The sequence below is a fragment of the Xyrauchen texanus genome, chromosome 4 (assembly GCF_025860055.1).
Source record: "Xyrauchen texanus isolate HMW12.3.18 chromosome 4, RBS_HiC_50CHRs, whole genome shotgun sequence".
Classification (NCBI taxonomy): domain Eukaryota; kingdom Metazoa; phylum Chordata; class Actinopteri; order Cypriniformes; family Catostomidae; genus Xyrauchen; species Xyrauchen texanus.
In genome coordinates this window covers 48,988,425-49,015,624 of record NC_068279.1, presented here as the reverse complement: position 1 = coordinate 49,015,624, position 27,200 = coordinate 48,988,425, and the positions used below count along the sequence as shown (strand labels likewise).

General features: G+C 38.3%; 1 protein-coding gene across 2 annotated transcripts in view; it reads right to left on the bottom strand.

The window, feature by feature from the left end:
* The window catches only part of LOC127638986 (smoothelin-like), a 98,975-nt gene that overhangs the window by 67,092 nt on the left and 4,683 nt on the right, over nt 1-27,200 (bottom strand). For both annotated transcript variants that reach the window (XM_052120774.1, XM_052120785.1), the window contains exons 2-5: nt 11,468-11,625; nt 11,105-11,183; nt 7,593-7,671; nt 7,421-7,497 (exon numbers count right to left, since the gene is read on the bottom strand). In XM_052120774.1, coding sequence (XP_051976734.1) covers nt 7,421-7,497; nt 7,593-7,671; nt 11,105-11,183; nt 11,468-11,625 — 393 coding nt within the window. The remainder of the gene's footprint in view (nt 1-7,420; nt 7,498-7,592; nt 7,672-11,104; nt 11,184-11,467; nt 11,626-27,200) is intronic.

The window sequence follows — 27,200 nt, the reverse complement described above, 5'->3', positions numbered from 1 at the left end:
ATGAAAGAGTCATTTACCTTCTTTCTGTGTTCCTGTCTATAACTCTCTTTCCCAGTATGTGTAAATGGAACAGAGCAACACACTGAGCTCTGACTACCGGATACACACACACATATAATCGCACTGGCCACACCCACTCTCTTCCTGATCACTCCCCTCTCCCTTTCCTTCTCTTCACAGCCCACCCCTCATCCTGGTTCACTCAGTCTCTCGTCTCACATTATATTGTAGGTCAACAGATAAACAACAACAGTGATCCTCCGTTTAAACTTTGCATCTGAAAAATGTTGTGCGTTTTCACGTTTTTAAACTCTGAAAACTGTGAAAGTAATATTATATATAGAGGAAATATTAATGCTGACCTGACCTATCCTTTAAATTAGAACAGATTAGTGTTCAGAACTTCATATTTAATCCACACTCTATACTAATACTTATATACTATTATATACTGTAAACATTTTCTGAATGTTCTGAATCCCTTGAATAATGCCAAACTGAGAAAAAAAAAAAAAATGAAAACAAAAACAAGCAAAAAAGACATGTGTAAGAGAAAAGGTTGAAAGACTAAACTTCTGCTGGCACACACAAGGGAATCCCTCAGACCACACACGGCAAAACCATTCATACGCAGGGCCAAATATAAACTACTGTATTCAAATTAAATGTAAATGTCAAGAACGTGCATAGGCCATTTTCCTATTTCCTACTCAGCCCTATTTAATTCAATACATATTATTTGTAATATGTAGCACACTATAGACTGTACTCCTATTGAGAAACTTCTAATAGCCAGAAATCTGCATTTTTAATTTTTAATGAATTCCAAAAAATGTCACTTTGATACTATTTGCACATTGTAGATCTTTGCTCACTTAAAGGAATAGTTCACCACAAAATGAAAATTCTTCATTACCCTCAGGTCATTGTATTCTAAACCCACATGTTTTTCTTCCTTCTGTGGAATACACAAGAAGAGTTCTATTGAATACTGTTCAAGCTGCTTTTCCATAGCCTACTATTAAAGCAGACAGTGACCAGGGGCTATCAAGCTCCAGAAATGGCACCAAAAAAAAAGGAAACAAAAGTAGTCCGTATGACTTAAAAACAATATTCCAAGTCTGTTAAAGCCATGCAGTGCAAGTCATTATTCTCTAAAAATCTTGCCCTCCAAAATATCTCTTAAAAATCATTAGCTTGCATTGAAATATGGAGCATCAAGCTGTGTCGTGTCTGGTTTGAGATGCAAGAACAAATTACATTTCATATCTTTGACGTCAAACCTGGTGCAATGCATCTTGAATAGGGCATTCTTTAAAAAAGTACTGGAACCGTATGATCTTCACGACTTTCATGAAGGATTGGTAAACGGTGCAATTTTCCACTGATGCGGCTGGAACACCGTCCTGAAATACTCTGACAGTGTTTCCAGCAGCACATTTCTACAGCAGCGCTGCCCTCTACTGACTCTACAGCATAAAACACACAGCTCTACCGGTGTATTTGATTCCCGATCGAACAAGTCTCAAGCCGGCTCTTTTGAATCTACAGCACGAATTATATGCGCTTCTTGTATAGTCCAATCCGCGAAAGAATGACTCTTATGAGCCGGTCCATTTGAATCTACAGCGTGAAACACACGGTGCTTCCATTTATAGTCCGATATACAAGTAATCTTTTACTGATGTGGAAGTTATGAATGTCCAACTCAAAATTAAATAAGAACTGTTGAAGTCTCACAAGCCTGAAGTACAACATTAGAATACAAAACACAGTCTAAACTGTCTCAGAAGAAAAAAGTCATACACATCTGCGATGGCATGAGGGTGAGTAAATGATGAGATAATTTTCTTTTTTGGGTGAACCTTCCTTTTAAATGTGTGAAAATACATAAGATATTTAAAGATTATGGCAGAAAGGAACATTTTGTGTGAATATCATTTAAAGTCTTTTACATCCTCAATTCCTCAAACAAAGTGATTGTATGACTTCAGAACATTTGGAATGTAGTCCACAAATCATATGGACCACTTTTATGATACTTTTTATTTGTATTTTTGTAGCATGGAAAAGAACCAAACAAACAAAGCAAAAAAAGTCCCTCCCTATCCTAAAACTTTTAACTAAATCTAACCAATTGGGTTCTAAAAAAGCAAATGAGAGGTAAACAAAACAGACATCCTTACCCTTAACCAACACCTAAACCTAACTGATAGTGTCCAAAAACAAAGCACTCTTAAGGGCACCTCCGCTAAAATCTCCGTACTCTTAAAAGGGCACATTTTGATATGTGAACGAAAGGGGCAGGCCCGTTCCGTGCACATCAGTGCATTGGAATGAGTGTGTAAATGTAAGTGTTTCTGTAATACAAGCATTAAAATGTGTTGTTTTTCAAATGATGCATTAGATTAAGTGTTTTGATAGAATAAAATCACAGTGTGTGAGTAACAGCATGAAAAATAAGTGTTTATAAAGTCATAATTAGCCATTTTAGTCGTGCTTTGTGTGAAAGTGAATAAAACGCACAGTTGTCAACGCGACTCTAGTGTTTATTTCACTGCCACAAAATGTAGAACACGGCATGTATAACTAAGTTTGCAAAATCTCAGTTATAGTAATGTTCATTCTATGAGACAGTTGTCTGATGTCAGAAATTAGATTTGCATTCTACACTTACATTTCAGAGAGAAATTTGAAAATGCCTTGTGACTGCACCCATCCATTTATCATAACTGTTCCTGACATCTTGAAATCTCGCTAGCTATTTAAAGGATCACTGATTAACTGATTAAGCCAGTAAATATGTTTCCTGTTGGGGCCTGGGTAGCTCATCGAGTATTGACGCTGACTACCACCCCTGGATTCGTGAGTTCGAGTCCAGGGCATGCTGAATGACTCCAGTCAGGTCTCCTAATCAACCAAATTAGCCCAGTTGCTAGGCAGGGTAGAGTCACATGGGGTAATCTCCTCATGGTCGCAATGAGTGGTTCTTGCTCTCAACGGGGCACATGGTAAGTTGTTCATGGATTGCAGAGAGTAGCATGAGCCTCCACATGCTGTGAGTCTCTGTGGTGTCGTGCACAAAGATCCGCGTGATAAGATGCACGGATTGATTGTCTCTGGAGCGGAGGCAACTGACACTTGTCCTCTGCCACCTGGATTGAGGCAAATAACCGCACCACCACAAGGAACCAGTAAGTGGTGGGAATTGGTCATTCCAAATTTGGGAGAAAAAGGGGATCAAATAAAAAAAAAAAAAAATACATGCAATAAGCTGGGTCCTCCAACTTATATGTATATGATGCTTTAATACATTAAACTCTCTGACTATGTTCACAATGGAATACTAGCATGCTGATTACTGCATACTGCATACGAACAACTATTAAAAAAAAAAAAAAAAGTTTTGTGAAGCAGGAAGTAATATGTAATGATTTCAAACAGTAATAGTCTATATTGATATCACGTGACCTAATTACCATTATTAGTCATTATTCGTTTTCAGTTTCCTAACGTCAATGTTAACCAAAGTATGCAGTTCTAACATTTCAGAAACTCTAAATTTTCGGTGGAGGAAAATGGTGTTCCAGTGAGCATGAGAGGCATAAACGTTAGAACATCAGAGCGTTTTTAACTCAAAACGTATTAGTGTGGATGTGTTAGCTTCAGTGTGTTAGATGCCTTTGTTTCCTACACTGAAATCATGTCACAGTTTGTTAACTGTTAAATGTAGTCATTGTACAAGCTGGATGTGGGTAAAAATTGTCCTAGAGCTTACAAACAATAAAAAATGGATAGGCATGGGTGTAGATGTTCAGCCAAGCAACTCCAGGACAAAGTGTCAGAGAAATAACACATGAGGATACAGCTGAAATAAAGAGGAATTAATGGGGAAGAGTGGAGAGGGTGGATTAAGGTAACAGAAACTGCACACTTTCAACTGTATTAACACCTTACAGCCAATGAAGGAGAAATGCAAGTGCATGCGTATCGTGTGTGAGTGTTGGAATGAAAAGAAAGTGAAAGTAGTGGATGTTTATGCATTCAGTATGAGACATATTCTATGTATTTGCATATTACATTTTACATATCCAGATATTCCAAAACACCTTTCAAGTCTCTATATGCAAATGCTCTTTTAAAAGGTCTATTTTTATAGGGAGAGTTTGCATACTTACAAAATAATATAGTATAATATAATATGCATGAGCAAAAAAAATAAATAATTCCATGTTTTTCAAAAATGAATTAAATATAAGACCAAGAATTTGCTGATACATTAACTACATTTAAAGCCGGCAAATGCTATTTGAAAAAGTTTTTATAAATTATTTTATTTGTGAATAATATTTTAGAGGTCTATACTCTAGGTTTACAAGGAGAGTTAAACTATTCTTGTATATAAATGTTTAACTATAAATACAATCAATGGTATAATAAATATATATAGTTTATATTTACTCTATAAAATTTAAACAAAATAATAAAACCAATGTTTTGTGATATGAACCTAAGGCTGATCTCATGAAAATTATGGGACCGTGGTGACATTTTTGCACAGTGATATTACATGGTTCATTACACGTATCGCGGCAGGTGAAATATTCACTGTGTGGCGCTAAAAGATAAAGTTATGGTTAATGCTCAATTGAGTTGAAAATCAACAAAGCCTAAACCTAACTGATAGGGTTAAAAAAAGCAAATGTAAGATGAAAAATGCAATTGCTGACACAACCATGTCATTTTGTGGCACTTCTGTGACTCGACACTCAAGCTCTTCAGGACTAGTACCCTGTTCCTTAACATAGCAAATGCAACGCTATCAGTTGAGCTACTGCGCAATTTGAGCTTGCAAATGTAGTTGGTTATGTAATGCAAAGGTTTAAATGCATCGCGTAACAAGTCATGCGCTGTGGAAAGGTTTTACTCGTCATTTATGTGAAAGTAAATAAAAACACTATGTAACACAATTTTGGTTCCTGGGTAGTAAGTGTTATTTACAAATTGCTTATGCCTCAAAAGTATAGAAAATTGCTATTATTCCCCACAAACTTTGCTTTTGTGACCAGGACAGTTATATTTTGAAATGTACCTATTTCCAATGAGAAAACAGGTGAATGTGTCTTTTCGATCACATAAAGTCAGAAGAAAACAACATATGAATCCAAATTAACATTTATTTACACTATGTAACGTAATACAAAAATGACTACAAAAGATTTAGAAGTGAGTAGTTATTCGAGATTTACGACTGTAAATCACTTTCACGAATCAGCCCCCAAATGTAGTCTCCCATCATGTTCTCATTATACCGTACTTGGTAGCGGTATTCAAAGTCCAGTATATCCTGATGGAAGCACTCGCCTTACTCCTCCGTGTATGCTCCCATGTCCTCCTTGAATTTATCATGATGAGCATCAAGGATATGCACTTTGAGGTACATCGTACAGCCCATTGTGCCGTAGTTCTTCACCAGTGTCTCAACCAGCTCCAAATAGTTTTTGGCCTTGTGATTGCCCAGGAAGCCCCGAACCACTGCAACAAAGCTGTTCCAAGTCGCTTTCCCTTACTAGTGAGCTTCTTGGGGAATTAATTGCACTCCAGGATCTTCTTTTTCTGTGGTCCGACGAAGACACCGGCTTTGACCTTTGCCTCAGACAGCTTAGGGAAGAAGTCTTGAAGGTGCTTGAAGGCTACCGACTGCTTATCTAGAGTTCTGACAAATTGTTTCATAAGGCCCAATTTGATGTGCAGTGGTGGCATCAGCACCTTCCGGGGGTCCACCAGTGGCTCCTACTTGACGTTGTTCCTCCCCACAGAGAACTTGGTCCACTGTGGCCAGTCCTCAGTACCTGTGGTAGTGCGCCTTGGTTTCCCTACTGTCCCAAAGGCAAAGATAGCAGGGAAACTTGGTAAAACCGCCTTGGAGACCCATCAGGAATGCCACCATTTTGAAGTGTCCTATGACCTCCCAGACATACTCGTCATACTTCAAGGCATCCAGCAAGGTCTTGATGCTATTGTAATCCTCTTTGAGGTGCACTGAGTGAGCCAGGGGAAGAGACTTGTTACCATTATGGAGCTTTGAGGCTCCTGGATGAGCTGTCAATGAAGAGGCGCCACTCATTCTGGTTACAGGCGATTGTGATTGCATCAAACAGACTGGTCACATTGTGGCAGAAGCAGAGCCCATCTTAAGGGGTGAAGAAGCTGGAAAAAGGTTGGTGACGCTTCCTCTGATCTGCGTCTTTCACACTTTCATCCAACAAGTTCCACTGCTTGAGCCTAGATGTCAAAAGCTAGGCATTGGACTTGGTGAGACCACAATCTCTAATCAAGTCATTGAGGTCTTTTTGGTTGGGGTAGTATGGGTTTCTCTCCTCAGCTCCACCTCTGAAATCCCTCAAAGTCCATTTCCTTCTTGCTCATCTTGACAAATTCAAGGAGAACATGGGAGCGTCCTTGGAGAAGCAAGGTGAGTGCTTCCATCAGGATTTACTGGACTTTGAATACCGCTACCAAGTACAGTATAATGAGAACATGATGGGAGACTACATTTGGGGGCTGATTCGTGAATGTGATTTACAGTACAATCATAAATCTCGAAAAATGACTAATTTCTAAATTTGCCGTTTTCTCATTGGAAATATGTATAAAAGCAAAGTTTGTGGGGAATAATAGCCATTTTCTATAATTTTGATGCATAAGAAAATAGGAAATAACACTTACAACCCAAAAAATAAAAATAAATTTGTACATTGTTCACCAGGAAAGTGCCATAATACGTACAATGAGGCATGGAAAATTTATTTTGCACAAATGTAGGTAAAGTGAAACCAGCTATGAATGAAGACAGCAAATAAATTGTATTTCAATTCAAGGACAAATTTCATAAATGTATTTATAAAAGCACATTTTTAGTATGAGAATTATGCTTTAATATATGTTAAAATATAAACAAAATAATACAATTATTTGTATACAAGTATTTGCATGTAGACAGATAACAAAACTGTTAAGTACCATAAAGTGTATGATTGTTTCCAAATAGCATTTAGAATTAAAATGTTTTCTGATAAGTGTGAGTTGGTCTGAACTTCCTAATTTGAGATTTCTGTATGAAATGGCAATAAGGTTATTACAAATGTCAGACCACCAACTAAAACAGCACAATCTAAGGTTACATGATCTTTTTCTCTAATTTTCCATAATTATACTCCGCTTTTTTGGTAATACATAATCAAATGATTTTAAAAAACAATGAATGCTTGAAGTTAACATTTGTACTTATTGACTCCCTGAATGTTTGAAAAGGCCAATCATCACGTCTGTGTCTTATCACTCCTAATTCCACATTAAGCCATAAACTTCATCCAAGTTCATACATGGTATTTACATCTTATGATATTCATTTACTCACCTGCAGGTCAAAGCTGCTGTGGGAATTTAGTCTGGGCTCAGTTCTCTTGCCGGCACTCTCAACCTTCTCTAAAGCTCCTGTGAATGAGAACTGGGGAATGTAAACACAAACACACAAACACACACACGTACAGTATATAGATACTCTGCTAGCTCTACAGATAGAATCTCACCTCGTATCTGCTCATCTCTCAGCCGGCGAATGGCTGCACGGATCAGTTTTCTTTCTTCATATTGACTGGCGCTTCGTAACTTGAAAGAAAGCAAGACAAACAAAGGGTAAGACATAAAAACAGAAGTTATGCTGACGTGACTAATGTTTAGGCCCACATGAAATCTGCACCCCCAGAATTCCACAGAAAGAAAGTCTTTGTAGATTTCCACAGAATTCAGAAGTCCTGGCCAAATTCCCCCATTGGCTTCCTAATAATCCCCATCCATTAATTGTCTCTATCACTCCACTCTCTCCTCTCCACCAATAGCTGGTGTGTGGTGAGCGTACTGGCACGCTATGGCTGCCGTCGCATCATCCAGGTGGATGCACACTGGTGGTGGTTGAGAAGAGTCTCCTGTTCACTGTGTAAAGCGCTACTGAGTGTACTGTCAGAAAAGTGCTATATAAATGTTACGTTCATTCATTGATTCATAAGCTGGAAATCGAGCGAGCTCAAAGGGTTTTGGTTTGGAGATCCGCGGATGGAGACAGTCCCTGGCCATTTGGATTTGCGTGCATTTGTTTACATTTGGCAGCACGCTGGGCTGTGTATGGGTACTGCCGTTAACCTTTTAGGGTTGCAATTCATTTTACAGTACGTGTACTTTCTGTATACTTACAGTGTACTGTACTTACCCAAGAAAGTACTGCGTAATATTAGGTAACTACATGTACTTAATATGGCAGGGCTAGCCAACTGGCTTCCCCAATCATCTTTATCTGGACCTCTGTCTGATTTTTGATAAAATTGCCTCGCAGTCTGAAATACCAGAGTGCTCTCTGCACAAAACTCAGCATTCATCGGTGCAAGCCTCAGCAATCAGCAGTGAGTTTGACAATGCTCATTGGCACATGCAACAACACGTTACCGAAATGTTGTTTGCGCATCGAGGTTATAATAGTTTTAAATTTTACATTTAGTTTTAGTTCAATCTCGTTTAAAATATTTCACTCCAATTTAGTTTCATTTTCTTTTTGTTTGTTAATTCTTTGTTAGTTTTAGTTTTCAAATATTTTATAGTTTAGTTTTAGTTTATTACATTTCATTTTTATTAACGTGGGTTCTATAGCTGGATACCCAAATGTACAGTTTGTAAATAATACTTATAAAATTAAAAATCATCATTTTAATAAGACCAACTAAATTTCATGACTAATATTACAGTTAAAGAAAACACATACTTCACATTTAAGAATTCTTCTTTTTTATTTAACTTTAACCACAAAGTCCTCTTTAGTGCATTTGACATGAGAAAGTAAGTCTTGTCACAACTCTGAAAACTGAACATAAAAAAAACTCAATACCGATTCCAAATCAGCCAATCTGGCACCAACAATCATGCCATGCTCCAAATCACTTATATCACATTTCCCCATTCTGATGGTTGATGTGAACATTAACTGAAGCTCCTGATCCGTATCTGCTTGATTTTATGCACTGCTGCCACACGATTGGCTGATTAGATTATCGCATGGATGATTGTTGGTGCCAGATGGGCTGGTTTGATTATTTCTGTAACTCTCCTGGGATTTTCACACACAACAGTGTCTAGCATTTACTCCGAATGGTGCCAAAAGCAAAAAAACATCCAGTGAGTGGCAGTTCTGCAGATGGGAACACCTTGTTGATGAGAGAGGTCAACAGAGAATAGCCAGACTAGGCCAGGTAACTCAGATAACCGCTCTGTACAATTGTGGTGAGCAGAATATAATCTCAGAATGCTATTCTAAGATGCAGGTTGGCACTATTTTGGCAGCACGAGGGGGGGCGTACACAACATAAACCAGTTGGTTTTAATGTTGTGACTGATCAGTATGTACAGTGTATATATATATATATAGGAGAACTGCCGAGTAAGTGTTTTTTTTTTTTTTATTTCTCTCTCCTCTCTCTTTCTCTCTCTCTCTCACTGCCGCTCCACGATGGCCTTTACCCTCTTTTAAATTTTACAGTGTTTTTTGGGGGGGTACTACACTGTTACAGGAAGTACCCCCCCTATTTTAATTATTTCTGTTTCCCTCCCCCTGTCCCCTCCCAGATTCAGGAAGACCTGCCGGCAGACGGGGCTTAGGGCACGCCCTCCCCCATGGAAGGTGGGGGGGATGTATGTCATGCCGGGGGCTCCCCGGCCTGAGAGAACGAGGGAGGAATGTGACAGGGCGGAGGGCGGGGCCGGGTGGTGATTCTGCACACAATTAAGCCTCTGAGAGGGATAAAGGCCGACTGCGGATGATGGTGCGACAGAGAGAGATTGTTAATAGGCAGCTGTCCGTCGTGTGTGTTTGTGTCTTTTTGTTCAGTTTTATATTAAAACTATTATTTATGTTTATTATATCCCTTTACAAGCCTTTACTTATAAATATGGTCTTACATTTACAAGCAATTTGTGCGTGGATATTGTTTACCCCACTCTTTTACCTCACCAGCTCAGTTTAGAGGTGTTAGTCCTGTGGCACCAAATGGAACCGCAAACATGATTGTTGTCAAACAGGTTTCCCACCTTTAACTGGTCAACAAACAGATAGCTCCGCCCCAAACATCACCAGTGTGATCCAGGCACATGAATCGCCTCTTTAAAATGCTGAAAAGTTGCTTGACTACATTCTACATAATTATTTGACGAATTAATGATGCCATGATCAACAGAAAATGTACACAAACATCTCTTTGAAACAAATTATGTTCACCGACTGCATGAACAGAAAACAGTAAGTACAAGTTGGGCAACTGTTTATTAAAGGGTTTTTATAATTGTAATATGTTCCTTGAGGTTAATTTACAATGTTAGAAAAGTATTTTGCTTGTAAAACAATCCTATACTGTATTTGTAAAACATGATCATTTTCCACCCTCATTCTGACCCTCCATCAGATATGCCCTGTTTTGTTGCCGCTTCTCCTTTAAGACTTAATGCCTTCTGTTCTGATTGGCTCTCTGCTATTGACTGACATGCTCTCTCATTGCTATCTCACTACTCACCACTACTGGGCGGGGCTACTGAGGTAATAAGGTAAAGTAGGCCATGATGTGTTATCATAGAAGCAGTAAGATGCAAATGTATGACACAGTGTGACAGAGTGGTGGTGGCGTAATGGGCTAAAGTACATAACTGGTAATCAGAAGGTTGCTGGTTCAATCCCCACAGCCACCACCACCGTGTCCTTGAGCAAGGCACTTAACTCGAGGTTGCTCCAGGTAATAAGTGCACTGTAAGTCGCTTTGGATTAAAGCTTCTACCAAATGCAGAAATGTAAATCTAAATAAATGACATCACAATGTGGAGGAAGTAGAGAACGAGTCATTTTAGCAGCTTGGTTTCAAGTGAGGAGGAAGTTTTGTGTTATGAAACTTAGTGTTTTTACAGTAGAATGACATCTTGTATGTCAAAACATCAAGGAAAATGTGATTCTTCCAGCCATGACCCATTTAATTGTTTGCCTTGTATGTTGTTTCTTTGCGCTAGACCTTACCAGTCCAGTAAGTTCTTCAATGTCGTGAATAGCCTGAAGCTTCCCCGATAGCACATCTAATGAAGCTGCCACATCAGGACTGCAAATACGAGCATGCAACAAGTTTACATTCAAACGTATTGGTCAGTGTTACCATCTACAAACACAATGCTGACTGTATAGCATGTAGGACAGTGGATAGGTCCTGCTGTATACTGCAGCTACAATATCAGAGTTTTAAAAGAAATGGTAAAACACTGTCAATTAAAATGATTGTTAAGATGGTGGAAGGACAATGGAAAAATGTACATTTCTATTCTGTTTTCATTTATGCAAGGAAGCAAAACAATGCTTTGCGACCACAGAGAGGACAACTTTTCATACCAGCACTGGTTTTCCTTATCATCATGTGTGTGCTGGTGGGCACGTCTGAAGCGTTTACTGGTCAGTGCCGCCTCCATTTCTTCAATCTCAGAGCGGCGTAGGTCTCGAATCGCTGTCCGGATCAGCCGACGCTCGTCTAGGTCTATAGTCTTATCCAGCTGCAGAAACACAGAACACAGCACAAACAGAAAAGAGGTTGGTGTGAGAAGATTACTTTGGGGTAAATGAGGCCATGACCTGGAATGTTCAGCTGAAGATGCAAAAGCAGGTCATTTGTACAGCAGGTCAGTAAGGAGGCCTATTCTCTATAAAGGCTCTGTTAAAATGGACTGTGTGTTTTGTGTAGATCAAGTATGCACAAAACGTTCAAGAGTTTTCATCTCAAACTTTCCCTTATAGAGTTGTAACCACCATAGACATTGGAGGGAAAACTTATGTTAAAATGTTAAAAACTCTTCAGACTTTAATTATTTCTGTTCCATCCTTTGAGGGTAACCTGAATAGTCCATTTTCTTTATTTATGCACACAGACCTGTAACACTTTTGCACTACAAACACCCAAAAATTTACATTCCTCATCATTTACACACCCTCGTGCCATCTCAGATGTGTATGACTTTCTTTCACTGCTGAACAAAAAACATTTTTATACCAATATTTCAGCTCTGTAGGTCCATACAATGCGAGTGAATGGTGACCAGAACTTTAAGCTCCAAAAAGCACAACGGCAGCAAAAAAAAGTCCTCTTTACTACAAATCTTCACTTTCAAATAGTCCTCCAACGCATATTTACAAGAGGTTTTTCTTTCGTTTTTTGGCAATTTGCATTCTTTGTGCATTTCGCCCACTAATGTACTGTTGTGCAAATAGGATTTATTTATTCTTTTCCTCTCCTTTATCCCTCCCTTTTCCTTTCTCCTTCCAGCCGAACAGGTGGTGATATGGACAAAGAATGTGAATCACCAAAACACAGAAAAAGAAGAACTCCGTCCTCTTGTGAATGCACAAAGGAAGGCAGGTCGAAAGTGGAGATTTACAGTAAAAAAAAAGGACTTAAAATGTATCTGATTCTCACCTACACCTATCCCATTCACTTCAGGAGATATGAATGTATCCACTGGATTCATGTGGATTACTTTTATACTGAATTTATTTGCTTTTTGGAGCTGTTTTGGTCAACATTCACTTGCATTGTGAGGACCTACAGAGCTGAAATATTCTTCAAAAAATGTCATTTTTAAAAAAGAAAGTCATACACAAATGTTGCATTTTTTGGTAAACTATTATTTTAATACCTCAGATACCATTGTCCATTAGGTAGGGTTAAGGGAGAAAAAAAGCAGCTTAAAATGTTGCAGTTTATTGGCAAGGTCAATCGATTTATTGTGTAGTTAAACTGAGTTATCGAAACTGGAAACCGTACGTTGCCTGTGAGAAGAGTACACGCGGAAGTTTGATCATGCTACTATTTAAAACTGGATGTGACAACACATCATCTGTAAGCTAAAAACAAAGCATGAAAGACTTAAGATAAAGCATTTCAGAAGACATGAATATGACGCACAAGTCAAGTGGACTATGTTTATTTTGGGTCCTTGTTTAAACTTAAAAGTTAGTAATTGTTAACTAGAGCTCGACCGATATATTGGTACAGACGATTTCTTTTTGGAATTATCAGTCTTTGGCAAAAATCAACAGAGATAAAAGCATAATTTTTCCTCGGTGTTCCTTTGTGGGGGAAAAAAAAAAAAAACATTTATATGGTGAATATAAAGTCTACCATGAGCTTAAATTAGTAAACAAAATAACATTTAGAGCATTGTAACGGAGCCAAGACTCTGGCACATCACTATTTATGGACTTATTCACGATTATTAATGCAAAAAGTTATTTAAAAATAAAACGCATGACAATTGACAAGTGATCACTTTTGAACTATTGCTGATTAATGATGATCTACTGATTAATGATGAATCACTGCTCATACAGTATGTATTAGTCCATATGGCAATGTTTACTTTGTACATGATTGTGCCAGTGCATGTTTTGTTTCCCTTGTGTGAGCTAGTAGCATAGACATTTGAAAATAAGAGTCACTGGTGTATTTCTGGGTTGTTTGTAATTAAAATTCATTCATTATGCAACAAATAAAAATGTTGTTCTGGTTATTATTATTGGAATTTTGGTTGCACAGCAAACAAGCATATGGGATTTTACTAATTTTGAACAAGTGCCTGTCACAGTGAGGAAATGATTGTGTGTGTTCACAGAGGTGCCCATATGTTCGTATAAGTGCCAGTACGATGACCTGCTCCCATGAAATGCTCAGGCTCGGACGGGGAAATGCTCAGGAGGACCTATCGCCCTTCATCTGCTCCAACACAACAGTTTCAAGTTTGATTGCGTGTGTGTGCTTGTCTTTGGTGTGCGGGGTTTTGGAAAGAGGGGGCATGGCTAATTCAACGTCTAGTCAGGTGGAAGTTCCAGAACAGGCTAAAATAGACTTATAGATATATTAGACTTATATTTTACATTTTTGGGCAGACTACTCAAAAGTATACAAAACAAACACTCACTCTAAACTTGAAGCTTCCTAAAAATAATTATACTAATGGATTGGCAGGTTATTTAGTCTTACAGACAGCATAAATTCTGCAGCTTTGCAGCTTATGTCCAATGGCCAACCACGGTTAATGTCGATTGTATGTGCCATTAGAGGTAGGTATAAAATGTAAACACAAAGAACCATATTATCACCAACAATAATGATATAGACATAAGATCCTTGAGAGGTGAGGTGTAATTTTAGGGTTTGGAGCAACATGATGGTAAGTAAATGCTTTGACAAATCCTAAAGTTTTTATATAGTCAGAGTCTGTGGAAATGTACCTTTTGTAAAATACCACAGTCCTTGGTGCAAAATACAACAACTTTCACCTTTCTATCACACGTGATGGAAATAGATGCAAAAGCAGAGCAAAGTGTGTGAATGAGAGTGAGAGTGTGTGAATAAGCCTCAGTGTGATTATGCCCATATAAGGACAAAGGGCACATAATCCCGCCCTGGACTGCAATGCAGCTTGAATAAGAGAGTGAAGGGCAAAGAAAGAGAGCAAGACAATGAGAGTTTTAGTGACACACATTCAGGAAGATGAGCAATGACCTGGAAAACTGGCCTGGAACACTTACTATCATAATGTGACCCAACATATACAGTCCATTTCCTTTTCCTAGACCATAATTCCTTAAAAATATTCCAAAGGAAATTCAAATTCTTTAGCTTTCCAAATAGTCTTAATGTGTGTTTTTCATATTCAGGTAGTTTCTGTCTGATGTGGGATTTTCTATTATTATGCAAAAACTAAAAATACATGTAATATATATTTAATGTCACCTTTAAAAGCAATGGGTCAAAACTATATGGGTGGCCACACATGCAAGGACATCTTTTTCCGAAGTTTGTGGTACATCTGAGGTAAAAGAAGCTTTTCAAAGTTTAAATCTGGAACTGAAGGGCCATTTAGTGGTGGCTCCATCAGTATACCAGTTTTCAGCTAACGATCCTGCATCTGTGTGGAAAGGCCTAAAAACATGGCCAAGTACAAGACGCCTCCCCCTCACTCTGTAGAGAGTCAACTAATGGCTGATGAACTGAATGTGTTTTACTGCAGGTTTGAAAAGCCCAGTCTCATACCCCTCTCTTGCTCTGATCTTCACTTCACACACACCAACACCTCTTGGAACCCCCCCTCCTGCTACTCAATCTGCACTTATAGTCTGTGAGGAGGATGTGTGCCAGGTCTTTCATAAACAAAAGACTAGGAAGGCTTCAGGACCAGACAGTGTTTCACCTGCCTGTCTGAAAGTCTGCACTGACCAACTGGCCCCCATCTTCACAATAGATCACTGGAGTAGTGTGAAGTTCCTTGCTGCTTCAAACACTCCACAAATCCAGTCCCCGAAAAACCCCCAAATCACAGAACTTAATGACTACAGGCCAGTCGCTCTCACGTCTGCGGTCATGAAGTTGTTTTAGAGACTGGTTTTGGTCTACATAAGGATATTACTGGACCCCTGTTGGACCCCCTTCAGTTTGCTTACCAAACAAACAGGTCTATGGGTGATGCTGTCAATATGCGACTGCATTATCTCCTGCAACACCTCGACAGACCTGGGACTTATGCAAGGATCCTATTTGTGGACTTCAGTTCAGCCTTCAATACCATCATGCCTGATCTTCTCTCAACCAAACTGATCCAGCTCTCCATGCCCACCTCAATCTGTCGAATGATCACCAGATTTCTGACAGACAGGCAGCAGCTTGTGAGACTGGGGAAACTTGCATCCAGGACCCTCACTATTAGCACTGGTGCTCCTCAGGGATGCATTCTCCATCCACTGCTCTTCTCCCTGTACTTGGATGACTGCACTGCAAAAGACCCCATTGTCAACTCCTGAAGTTTTCGGATGACACCACGGTCATTGGCCTCATCCACGATGGTAACAAGTCTGCATACAGATGGGAGGTTTATCAGCTGGCTGTCTGGTGTAGTCACAACAACCTTGAGTAGAACACACTCAAAACAGTGAAGATGATATTGGACTTCCCCCCGCACTCACCCCCTCACCATCCTGAACAGCACAGTGGCAGGAGTGGAGTCATTCAGGTTCCTGGGCTCTACCATCTCTCAGGACCTGAAGTGAGACACCCACATAGACTCCATTGTGAAGAAGGCTCAGTAGAGGTTGTGCTTCCTTTGCCGGCTGAGGAAGTTCAACCTGCCTCAGGATCTCGTGACACAGTTCTATTTGTCCATCATTGAGTCTATTCTGTGCACATCTATAAGTGTCTGGTTTGGTTCATCCACCAAATCAGATAGAAGAAAACTACAACAGACAGTCAGGACTGCTGAAAGGATTATTGGTGGCCCCCTGCACACCCTCCAAGACCTGTATGTCTCCACAGTGAGGAAACATGCAGGTAGAATCACTCTGGACCCCACACACCCTGCCCACTCTCTTTGAACTGTTGCACTCTGGCTGATTACCATAATAAACTAAATTTCCTCACGGACACAACGGCCATGACTCGCCGCCGAGAGATGCTGGCTGCCATGGAAAATTAATGACTTCCGGTCGCTTTGCCGCTCTCGGTGCCTCTGGTCTGAACGCACCATGAGTGTGGTTTGTTATCTGTACAGCTGCATGTTGCCTATGCAGCTGGAGTTTTGCTTACTGCCCCCTGCTGAAAACAGGTGGTACTTCAAGATTGAATTGCTCTGATGGTAGAAATATTCCAAATTACATCCGGGGACATGATTAACTGTGTTTAAAGCATTATTTTTCATATAATTGCACTGAGCTAACATGTTAAATGGACAGCCCTACTTATAACTATTATTGCTTATCATTATCTAAACTACTACCAAACAAAATGTAAACATACATTCTTCAAATAAAAAGACGATATTTGCTTTGTTCTTATTGTTTTCAGTGAATTGTTTATCTGAGATTATAACACAATAATAGACCAGTGTGGACAATGTGATTTTAAATAGTCAAGCTGCAAACTCTGTGAGCGAATGCACGGAAAGTAGAGGAAAATGCTTGAAGACTAATTAGAGTAATTAGTGTAACCACAAGTGATGAGAAGGCAAGGTTGGGAAGTTCATCTTACTTTAAGTGATTTCACTGTTCTATATTATTTGTGTCTGCCAATATACAGGGTTATCATAAAAATGATGCGTGGAAAAACGTGTCAGATATTGTCAGCATTCCAGGTGTTTGATTCACGCATTAATAATCATTCATCTTCTTCATGATTTGATGCAATATGCACTGCTGTAGTTTACAGAAAACTTTAAGAATGCCTACAATGACCAACAACAATACAGCCACTTGATGTACTAAGCTGTCGGTATGAATGAGACGTGACTCAAACATAACAAAAATATAGCCTATATTTAGACATTAACAATCTGCCTAACATATGTGTATTATGGAGACTAATATTAATAAACTGTTTTGGGAATAAAAATACTCTGGAAAGTATAAATATTATAACTCTTTAGTACAGCAATGACTAGTGAATGAATGACAATTCTGGTGTTACAGTATACATGGTTCACTCCAAGTTCAATCTAAACAGGAACACAAATTAGATATGTCCTTTGGGACCACAAAATGTTATCAGGAAATGCCTTCATCACTGTTGAGGAGAACTATACTATCAAGACAAATAAACTTTGAAAATGGAAATCATAAAAATTCATTTCTACAGTCTTGACTATTTACTAAGATTAATATTGTATTAAAATGTATAATGACTTGTATTTGTTGTACACAATTAGTACATTGCCACACCATTATTTCTCTCTAGCTTTATTGTCCCCAAAAATGAAAATTATTGTTCTCAATTTGTATGCTGAGGTCTCTTTCAATACAAAATGTTCATAGAATTTATTTTCAAGCAAATAAACAATAACATAAAACAATTAAAAGCAATCTTCCCCTCCCCCAAAGCTTGCATCTAGCCTGTGAATACATACAGATTTAAAAATGGCCAAACCGAATCAAACGTGACCTGCTATTCATCGCTGTAAAAAAACAACAACATTATTTTAAATGGAAAAGGAAAGTAAAAATACAGTAAAATGAATAAATAAAAGTACCATTTACGGTGAAAAACGATGTATTGTTTAACAAGACAATAAATGTAATTTTACGGTAAAATATTGTAAAAAAAATATTTTAGTTAACAGTGAAATGTTTTTTATTTTGTTTAACAAGACAATCCATGTTTGGTTTTATTATGATAAAGTATCATTAAAATCACGGTAAAAATAACTGTCCATTTCCAGATGTCCCTATATGACTGTAGCAGGGCGGAGGGCGGGGCCGGGTCGTGATCATACACACCCGGTCCCGTATTAGGCTAATCAAGCCTCTGAGGTTTAAAGGCCAACTGCAGAGTATCGTGCGGGAGAGAGAGATCGTTTACGGACATGTCCGTCATGTGTGTTTGTGTCCTTGTTTTAAGTTTAACATTAAACTATTATTTATATTATCAAGCCGGTTCTCTCCTCCTCCTTTCCACTGATCCCTTTACAATGACCCATCACATTTGATTATATTTTAATGAAATATTTGTTTTTTACATTGGGGTGTTTAAATGTTAAATTTTTTGCTGTTTAGTTAATAATGAATACATTATTTGAATATCTGTTACCCTGATGCTGTTATTTTAACAGAAAGAGAGAGAGAGAGAGAGAGAGATTTACTCTGGTTTTGTTAAACAAGTACAATTTAATAAAGCAATATCACACGAGCAAGAGTGCTGTATGTCCATTGTCATAGGTACAATGCCTCAGGCAGTCAGTTTAGATCTAGTAACAACAGCTTAGGCTATTTCTAACAAGTTATTGAAGTAAAAAGGATCTGTGTGTGTTTAATTCCATCTCCGTTTCTGACAGTAAAGCATCCCAGTGCTGATGGCCTGAGCTATTGGCACTCTTGAAACGGCATTCATCCAATCAGATTCGAAGAACGGTACTAACTGTTATACTAACTTGGTACAGTATAGCACTTACAATATAGAAGAGACTCCCGACTAGCTGTTCTCTGCTTTAATCTTTACTTTCATTCAGCATTTCGATTATTGCATCTCCTTATTTCCTGTGGCATTATTGGATAGTTAAGAGTCCATTGGATGTGCACTTCAGAATTTTGCTGGATACAGTAGGTCATCCATTTCTTGCCTACGGTTTAATAAATACAGTGAATTCAGACACCCCACTCCATTGAAATAATTTTTGGCATACTATATAGGCCTATAAGTATTATACTATATGTATTGTACTAGAAGTATGCTTATCGGGTGCAGGGGAAATCAGTGAACAACACATTTAATTTTGGTCTGAATCTCACAAAGCTATGGCTTCTGAAGATTTGGCATATAATGCACAAGTCATATAAACTTCTTTTTTTTTCCTTTTTGGAGATTTCCATGTCCTTAATAAATAGATGTACAATAGCAGAATACAAGCAGAATACCAAGACAAGGAGTCCACCATGATTCAGTACAAATACTGCAGTGCAAGTCTAAGAATAAAGGAAGTGTTTTGTGGTAAAACCAGGGTGTATATTCACAAGGGCGAGTAGATGTGCTGCAAAGGACACTTTTGGGGGGGGGGGGGAGATAAATTCACAGGAAACTAAAAATAAAATAAGCCCTGTAGTCAACAGGAAAGCTGGGGAAAACTCCACTTTTCCACAACCCACCGGAGACTGTGACACTTCTGACTTCTATGGAATTAAGACTCTGAGATATCCAAACATTCTGAAGAGGGGAGTGTGGAAAATGTTTGAAGGGGGGAGCTTTGAGGGAAAAGTGTTTAGTAATTTAAGGGACAAAGGGGGGTCACTTTCAACTGCCTTCGAGAACTTTCCATTAAGGTTCGATAATATTTAGATCTGGTAACTGGGGGAAATGAAAGCCGTTTGACATGTTGGTGTAATTAAACCACTCTTGAATTTGTTTTTCTGTGTTAAATGGGGCATTATTACCATTTTGGAATTTGAGTGAATACGTTTTGCCCCATAGGATACATACACCTGCTCACACTTTTGGTAAAAGTAATTAAAGAAGGTATCCTTGCCCTATTGGACAATACAGCTAAAACCAGCTTCATGAAGATGGTTAAGATTGGTCAGCTGGACTACAACTAGTATGTGGGGCTGAGGTCAACCAGGTAGACCACCACGGCTAAGCTGGTTCGGACCCAACAACTAACAATAACCCATCTACCATATTCCAAAAACCATGATCAAATCTTTCCAGCCAGGTGACCTTTCTCTTAAAGTAATGATGCGTTATGTAAGAATTATGGGTGAAAGATACATCACCTGGCCATTAAGTTTTCCCCATTGCTCTGAATGCAGGTTTTGTGCTCATGTTCTGTGTCCTGTGAATTTACAGTAAAGAGCTGGCACACGTCAGATTTGTGAAGCTTATGAGTTACAGAAGATCTGATACAATTCTGTAGGAATTTCTGAGGCTGAACTTTAGTGGAAACATTATTGTATATTAGCAACTATCCCAACCACATTTACTCTTTTCTGAAGCTGCGTGTCCATGTTTGGAAAGCTAATTATTTAGCTATATTAGACTTTTTAAAGTGCTAATTAACAAACATATATCTGTTAAATGGCAATTACAATCTAATGTGGCTTGTACATGCAGTGGCATTTGTGATTGTGATTGAAGTTATTTGAAAATTAAGCTCCTTTGCCATGTAGTGTTCCTGTTCAGAACTACGATTTTAAAGTTCCCTCACAATATACACGAACGATTGTATAGGACAAGAAAAGTTACCTTTAGACAAATAGCATGTAACTACATTTTGCATTGAGGGGCAAAAAGGCAATTACACAGGAATGTCAACCATACCATTGAAAAATAATTCTTTAGGGATAGTTCACCCAAAAATGTACATTATCTCATTATTTGCTCACCCTCATGATATCCCAGGTTTGTATGACTGACTTTCTTCACCAGAGCACATATGAAGAAAATTAGTAAAATATTTTACTACTTGCTCAGTAGGTCCTTAAAAATGCAAGTGAAAGGAGATCTCTTTAAAAGCTGCAAAAATCACAGACAGTCAGCATAAATGTCATCCATACAACTCCAGCTGTTAAATTAATGTCTTCTAAAATGACACGATCTGTTTTGGTGTGAAAACAATACAAATTTTAGTACTTTTTTAAACTCTAAATCATGCTCCTGGTCAGCAGCGGTATGCGGATGTGATGTAATCATACTGGCATTTGAAACACGTGAGAACGGAGGCAAGTGCGTCACAGCCGGAAGAGTAGCGTTGTTTACAAGTGAGGAGGAATGCTGTACAGTTTTGGTTTATATTAGGGTTGTGCCGATGGACGATATCATCGTCCATCGTGATGGCTGACCAACATCACGATGTAGAGCCACCATCGTGATGCCACGCCCCCTTTTGCGAGTCTTGCTAGTGTGACTCACTAATCCTAGTCTCTTCTATAGTTAACCTAAAAACTTTGCAGGGATTGCTCTGTAAATTAAATTGAGAATATAACTAATGCATATATGCTATTTTAAATACTGTAGTATATGCCAGAGGCGTGGCGTGTTAGTCTGTGAAAATACCGTGTCAGGCAGGCTACACAAATATTGATCTTGACATTGTTAGCTTCTTGTCTTTTTTTACATGTCTTACACTGTACATTTAGATTAAAATATTTTTATGTTGTAGGCTACAAGAAAATAGCCTTTATTAATTAATTATTAGTAGTTGTAGTGTCTCAGAAAATCTTGCTCATTGTCACATAGCTCTTGTATACACTGAAGCGGCAGTTTAAGATAAACCCAGACCAGCGAGCGTCAAATAACTTTTGTCTGGTTAATACTTTTAAAGAAAAATTTCCTTGGCCATAAATCCATAATGTCAAATCAAATGAAAGAAACAAGGTGAATATGAATAACACACATTTATTAAAACATAGAAGAACAACAAATAAAACAAGAAAGCGGGAACAACACTCAGACCGAAACTTCGGCATTAACATTTCACTTATAATTAGCAGCACAATTAACTTCAGCACAGGCTACAAAATAAATTATGTTATTGAAATATTGTAAAGTGGTCATATGAACTACACAAATGAGCGTTTAAAAAATAATATGCAAAATCGAATAGCTCCATAGCGGATGGCGAAAAATGCGTAAAGAAGTCTAATATCTTTCACCATAGACCATGTTTAAATTTCGATGTTTCTGGCCAGAAATACCAACATATTCACTTTATCTGGTTTTAATAAGCTGCGGATTGGAGTAACTACACTACCGCTGTGCTGAAGACCAGCTCTGATGGAGTACTGGTAGCACATATGCACAGATATTTCCGTGCTAATCTTGCCATGAGCGGAAACCTTTTGTCGATTCGTTTTCCACCAAGTCAGCGGGTCCTCTTCCCCATCAATGGCCATTTCCTGCAGGTACATGGTCATTTCTGCCTCGACCTTTTGCTCATCAGTGAGTAAAATAACGAAATTATAGTTTTTAAGTGGAAAATAGTATTTATGTAAAGAGATATATTAAAATAAATAGTGCACAACTCTTCTTAAGTGAAAGCTAAAAAAAAAAATGCTTCACGTGTCGGTGCAACCTACTGATAAAGCGCCGACGAGTCATTAGTTGGGTTAGTAAAATAACGAAATTATAATTTTTCATATAATTTTTGAAAATTATATGAAATTATATAACCCCCCCCCCCACCGACGATATCATCGTCCATCGCGATGTTTTACTGTCAACATCGTCAACTGCCAATTTAGGGGACATCGCCCAACCCTAGTTTATATCTGTATTTATCTGTTTCTTTACTCACAATGGAGCATTTGAGTGCTTATCCTGGATGTCTCAACCGAGTGGAGAATGTGAGATTACACCTGTACCATGGCAACATGAATACATCACGAGAGAAACCGCTTGAACTACACCCTATAGTAACCGTATAGCTTTAGAAGACATTAATTTAACTGCTACAATCATATAGATGACGTTTATGCTGACTGTCTGTGATTTTTGGAGATTCAAATATTGGATCACCATCCACTTGCATTTTAAGGACCTACTGAGCTGAGATATTTTTAAAATTTTCTTCAAATGTGTTCTGCTGAAGAAAGTCATACACAGCTGAGATATCATGAGGGTGAGTAAATTAGAGAATTTTCATTTTTGGGTGAACTATGCCTTTAAACAAAGGAACAAAACCCATTTTGAATTATTAATTTAGGTCTGTATTTTATAATTTAGTCAAGACAATTTTATTTGTACAGCGCTTTTCAAACACACATCGTTTCAAAGGAGCTTTACAGAAAATCATGTATTAACAAAAAACATTATCTGTAATATCTATAAAGTCTTAGTGATCATTGTGTAGTTTGATTAAATATGATTGTAAATTGTATATACAAATTTAATAATAATTGTATTTAGAACCCCAGTGAGCAAGCTGAATGTGACTGCGGCAAGGAACACAAAACTCCAGAAGATGTTGGTTAATGGGAGAAAAACTGTGGGTGCCAGTTCCCCTCTGGCTAACATCATGAATATAATGCCAATATTAGTCATTTGTGTGCAGTGCAAGTCATGGTTTAAAATTTGTAAACTAAGTAAGTGTTAAGGTCCAGTGTTTAAAAACATATTTTTAATGAACTTTAAGATTAATGACTAATGTCTTTGAAGTCTATCCTGGATTAACTACAGATGTTCCCATAAAAGCAATTATCCTTTGTTAATTGGCTGATTAAAGGCTTTTGTTGGCAATAAATTGATAGTCAATGTATTCCATTTCAAGAGTGCAGTCCATCAATAGACAAAGGTGACGCAGGCAGAGATCAGTGAGGTCCATCCTAATCCAAGGTTTAGACAGTGGCATATGAAGTATCCAATGTCTTACAGTTGGAGTTGGCATCAGTTCATCCTCTGAAGTCCCTCGTAAAAGACTGAAGTGATGTCTGGCTAGCACGGCTGTTGTTTGTCATTGTCACTCAGTTACAAGTAGCAGTGGAGTTGGATCTGTCTGGCTCTGGTAACCTCAGGATATGAATCCCAAGGTTGAGATATTTAAACAAATAGAATAATATTAGTAAATGCCAAATCAAATTTGATGCAGAGTTATTGATCATGATAGATGTTTCTGGTTCCCGCAGACCTAACTAAATAAGCCTAATTGTGAGTTGATAGATGAGCCTTTATTCTAGACTTAAACTGAGTGTGTCTGCATCCCGAACAGTGTTAGGGAGACTATTCCATAGTTTATGAGCCAAATAGGAAAAGGATCTACCTCCTTTTGTGGATTTTGATATTCTAGGAACTATTAACAAGCCAGAATTTTGTGATCCTAATGAACGTGATGGAATATAGCATGTCAGAAGGTCACTTAATTACTGTGGAGTTAGACCATTCAAATCTTTTAATGTAGTTAACAGAATTTAAAAATGAAAAATTTTAAATTGTTTATCTTGGGTCAAACATTTTGTGTAGTCTTCCACAAGCTTCTCACAACAAGTTGCTGGAATCTTGGCCCATTCCTCCAGACAGAACTGGTGTAATGGTGACAGATTTGTAAGCCTCCTTGCTCACACACGCTTTTTCAGTTCTGCCCACATATTTTCTATCGGATTGAGGTCAGGGCCAGGCTTTGGCTTTGTGATGGCCACTCCAATACCTTGACTTTGTTGTCCTTAAGCCATTTTGCCACAACTTTAGAGGTATGCTTGGGGTCATTGTACATTTGGAAGACCCATTTTCGACCAAGATTTAACTTCCTGACTGATGTCTATTTCTTCAATATATCCACATAATTTTCATCCTCATGATGCCATCTATTTTGTGAAGTGCAACAGTCACTCCGGCAGCAAAGCACCCCCACAACATGATGCAGCCAATCCCATGCTTCACAGTTGGGGTGGTGTACTTTAGCTTGCAAGCCTCACCCTTTTTCCTCCAAATATAACAATAGTCGTTATGGCCAAACAGTTCAATATTTGCCTCATCAGACCAGAGAATATTTCTCCAAAAAGTAAGATCTTTGTCCTCATATGCACTTGCAAACTGTAGTCTGGCTTTTTTATGGCAGTTTTGGAGCAGTGGCTTAATTAGATACTTGTCTACCTGTTTCCTCCAGCACCTTCACATGGTCCTTTGCTGTTGTTCTGGGATTGATTAGCACATTTTGCACCAAACTATGTTCATCTCTAGGAAACAGAATCCATCTCCTTCCTGAGTGGTATGATGACTGCATGGTCCCATGGTGTTTATACTTACATACTATTGTTTGTACAAATGAACGTGGTACCTTCAGATGTTTGGAAATTTCTCCCAAGGATGAACCAGACTTTTTTCCTGAGGTCTTGGCTGATTTCTTTTGATTTTCCATAATGTCAAGCAAAGAGTCACTGAGTTTGGAGGTAGGCATTCAAATATATCCACAGGTCCACCTCAAATTCAGTACACCTCCTATCCGAAGCTAATTGGTTAATTGCCTAAAGGCTTGATATAATTTTCTGAAATTTTCCAAGCAGCTTAAAGGCACAGTTAACTTAGTGTATGTAAACTTCTGACATTTTTTCTGACAAAAAAAAACAGTTTTCTTTAATCAAGGGGGGGGGGTTCGACACTATCAAGTGTGCTAGAGAAGATTTTATTTATATTTTTTGTTATCACATCAAGTTCTTCTATACTTTTCGGCTTACTGATTATGTGAGACAATTCTGGAAGATTATTAATTGACGCTATCTTTAGTGGTCAAAGAATTGATCTACCTGAACGATAGCGTGGTGTAGATTGAATGACATTAGCTGATCGCAGCAAACAAGAGACAAGTTAAGGTTCTGAGATGTCATAGCTCTGCGGTAGAATTTCTATAGTATCAACATCAACTCCATATGACAGAATTAAATCTAACGTATGATTATGGCGATGAGTTGGTCTAGTCACATTTTGTCTGACTCCAAGAGAGTTGAGAATATTGATAAACGTTAATCCCAAAGTGTAATTTTCATTATCTATGTGAATGTTCAAGTCACCAACAATTAATCAATTCACCTGGGAAACCAGAGTACGGCCCAGGTAATCTATACACTGTAGCAAGGGCAAAAGACGACAGAGATTTTTTATTTATATCTGACTGTGTCACATTAAGCATTTTTAGTTCAAATGACTTAAACTTATAACCTGTCCTCTAAGTAACACCAAAAACTTCACTGTAAATTATAGCAACACCTCCTCATCTACCCTTCAGACAAGGCTCATGTTTATAACAATAACCTGGGGAAGTAGATTCATTTAAACTAATATATTCATCTGGTTTAAGCCAGGTTTCAGCCAAACAGAGCACATCCAAACTAAATGTAATAATTTCATTTACAATGAGTGTTTTGGTAGAAAATAAATTTTATGATTAGTAGCCCTACCTTTATATTTATTTAGATGTTTGATCTTAAACAAATGTATTCTTAATGATTTAGTGTGTTTTGTGTTTGGTAGTTCAGGAACGGACACAGTCTTTATATGATATCCAAGTGATCTATGTGTTGTAGTTTATGTGACCTGTGTGACGCCTCAAGGCAGATAGCAGATGTTCGGATTAACCCGTTTGTCTGCTTTGTCTGACCTGGACCCCAGGTAGTCAATTACTTTCACTATTAAGACTATGAGCCCAGTTACTAGAGAGGAGAGCGGCACCTTCCCTGGAATGATGGAGTCCGTCTCTCTTTAGCAAGTCAGGTCTACTCCAAAAACTCTTCCAATTGTCTATAAATCATATGCTATTCTCCAGACACCACTCAGACATCCAGTCGTTCAGTGACACTAATCTACTATAAACCTTGCAGGGTTCCCACAAGCATGGAAGGGGCCAGAGCATATTACAGTGTCTGACATTGTTTTTGCAAGTTCACACACCTCTTTAACATTATCTTTAGTGATCTCTGACAGGCGAAGCCATACATCGTTACTGAATGAATAACAATTTTAGAAAATCTACTCGATTCTCGATTGGAAACCGTAACAGGAACAGGAGAGCGGTGTCGCTTTGTTGAGCATGTATGCCGCCGAGATGTCATCCAAATACCATTCTGCTGGGGCTCTACATCCGGAACAAAAGTGTGTGTGTTGTTCGCTGTACTATCC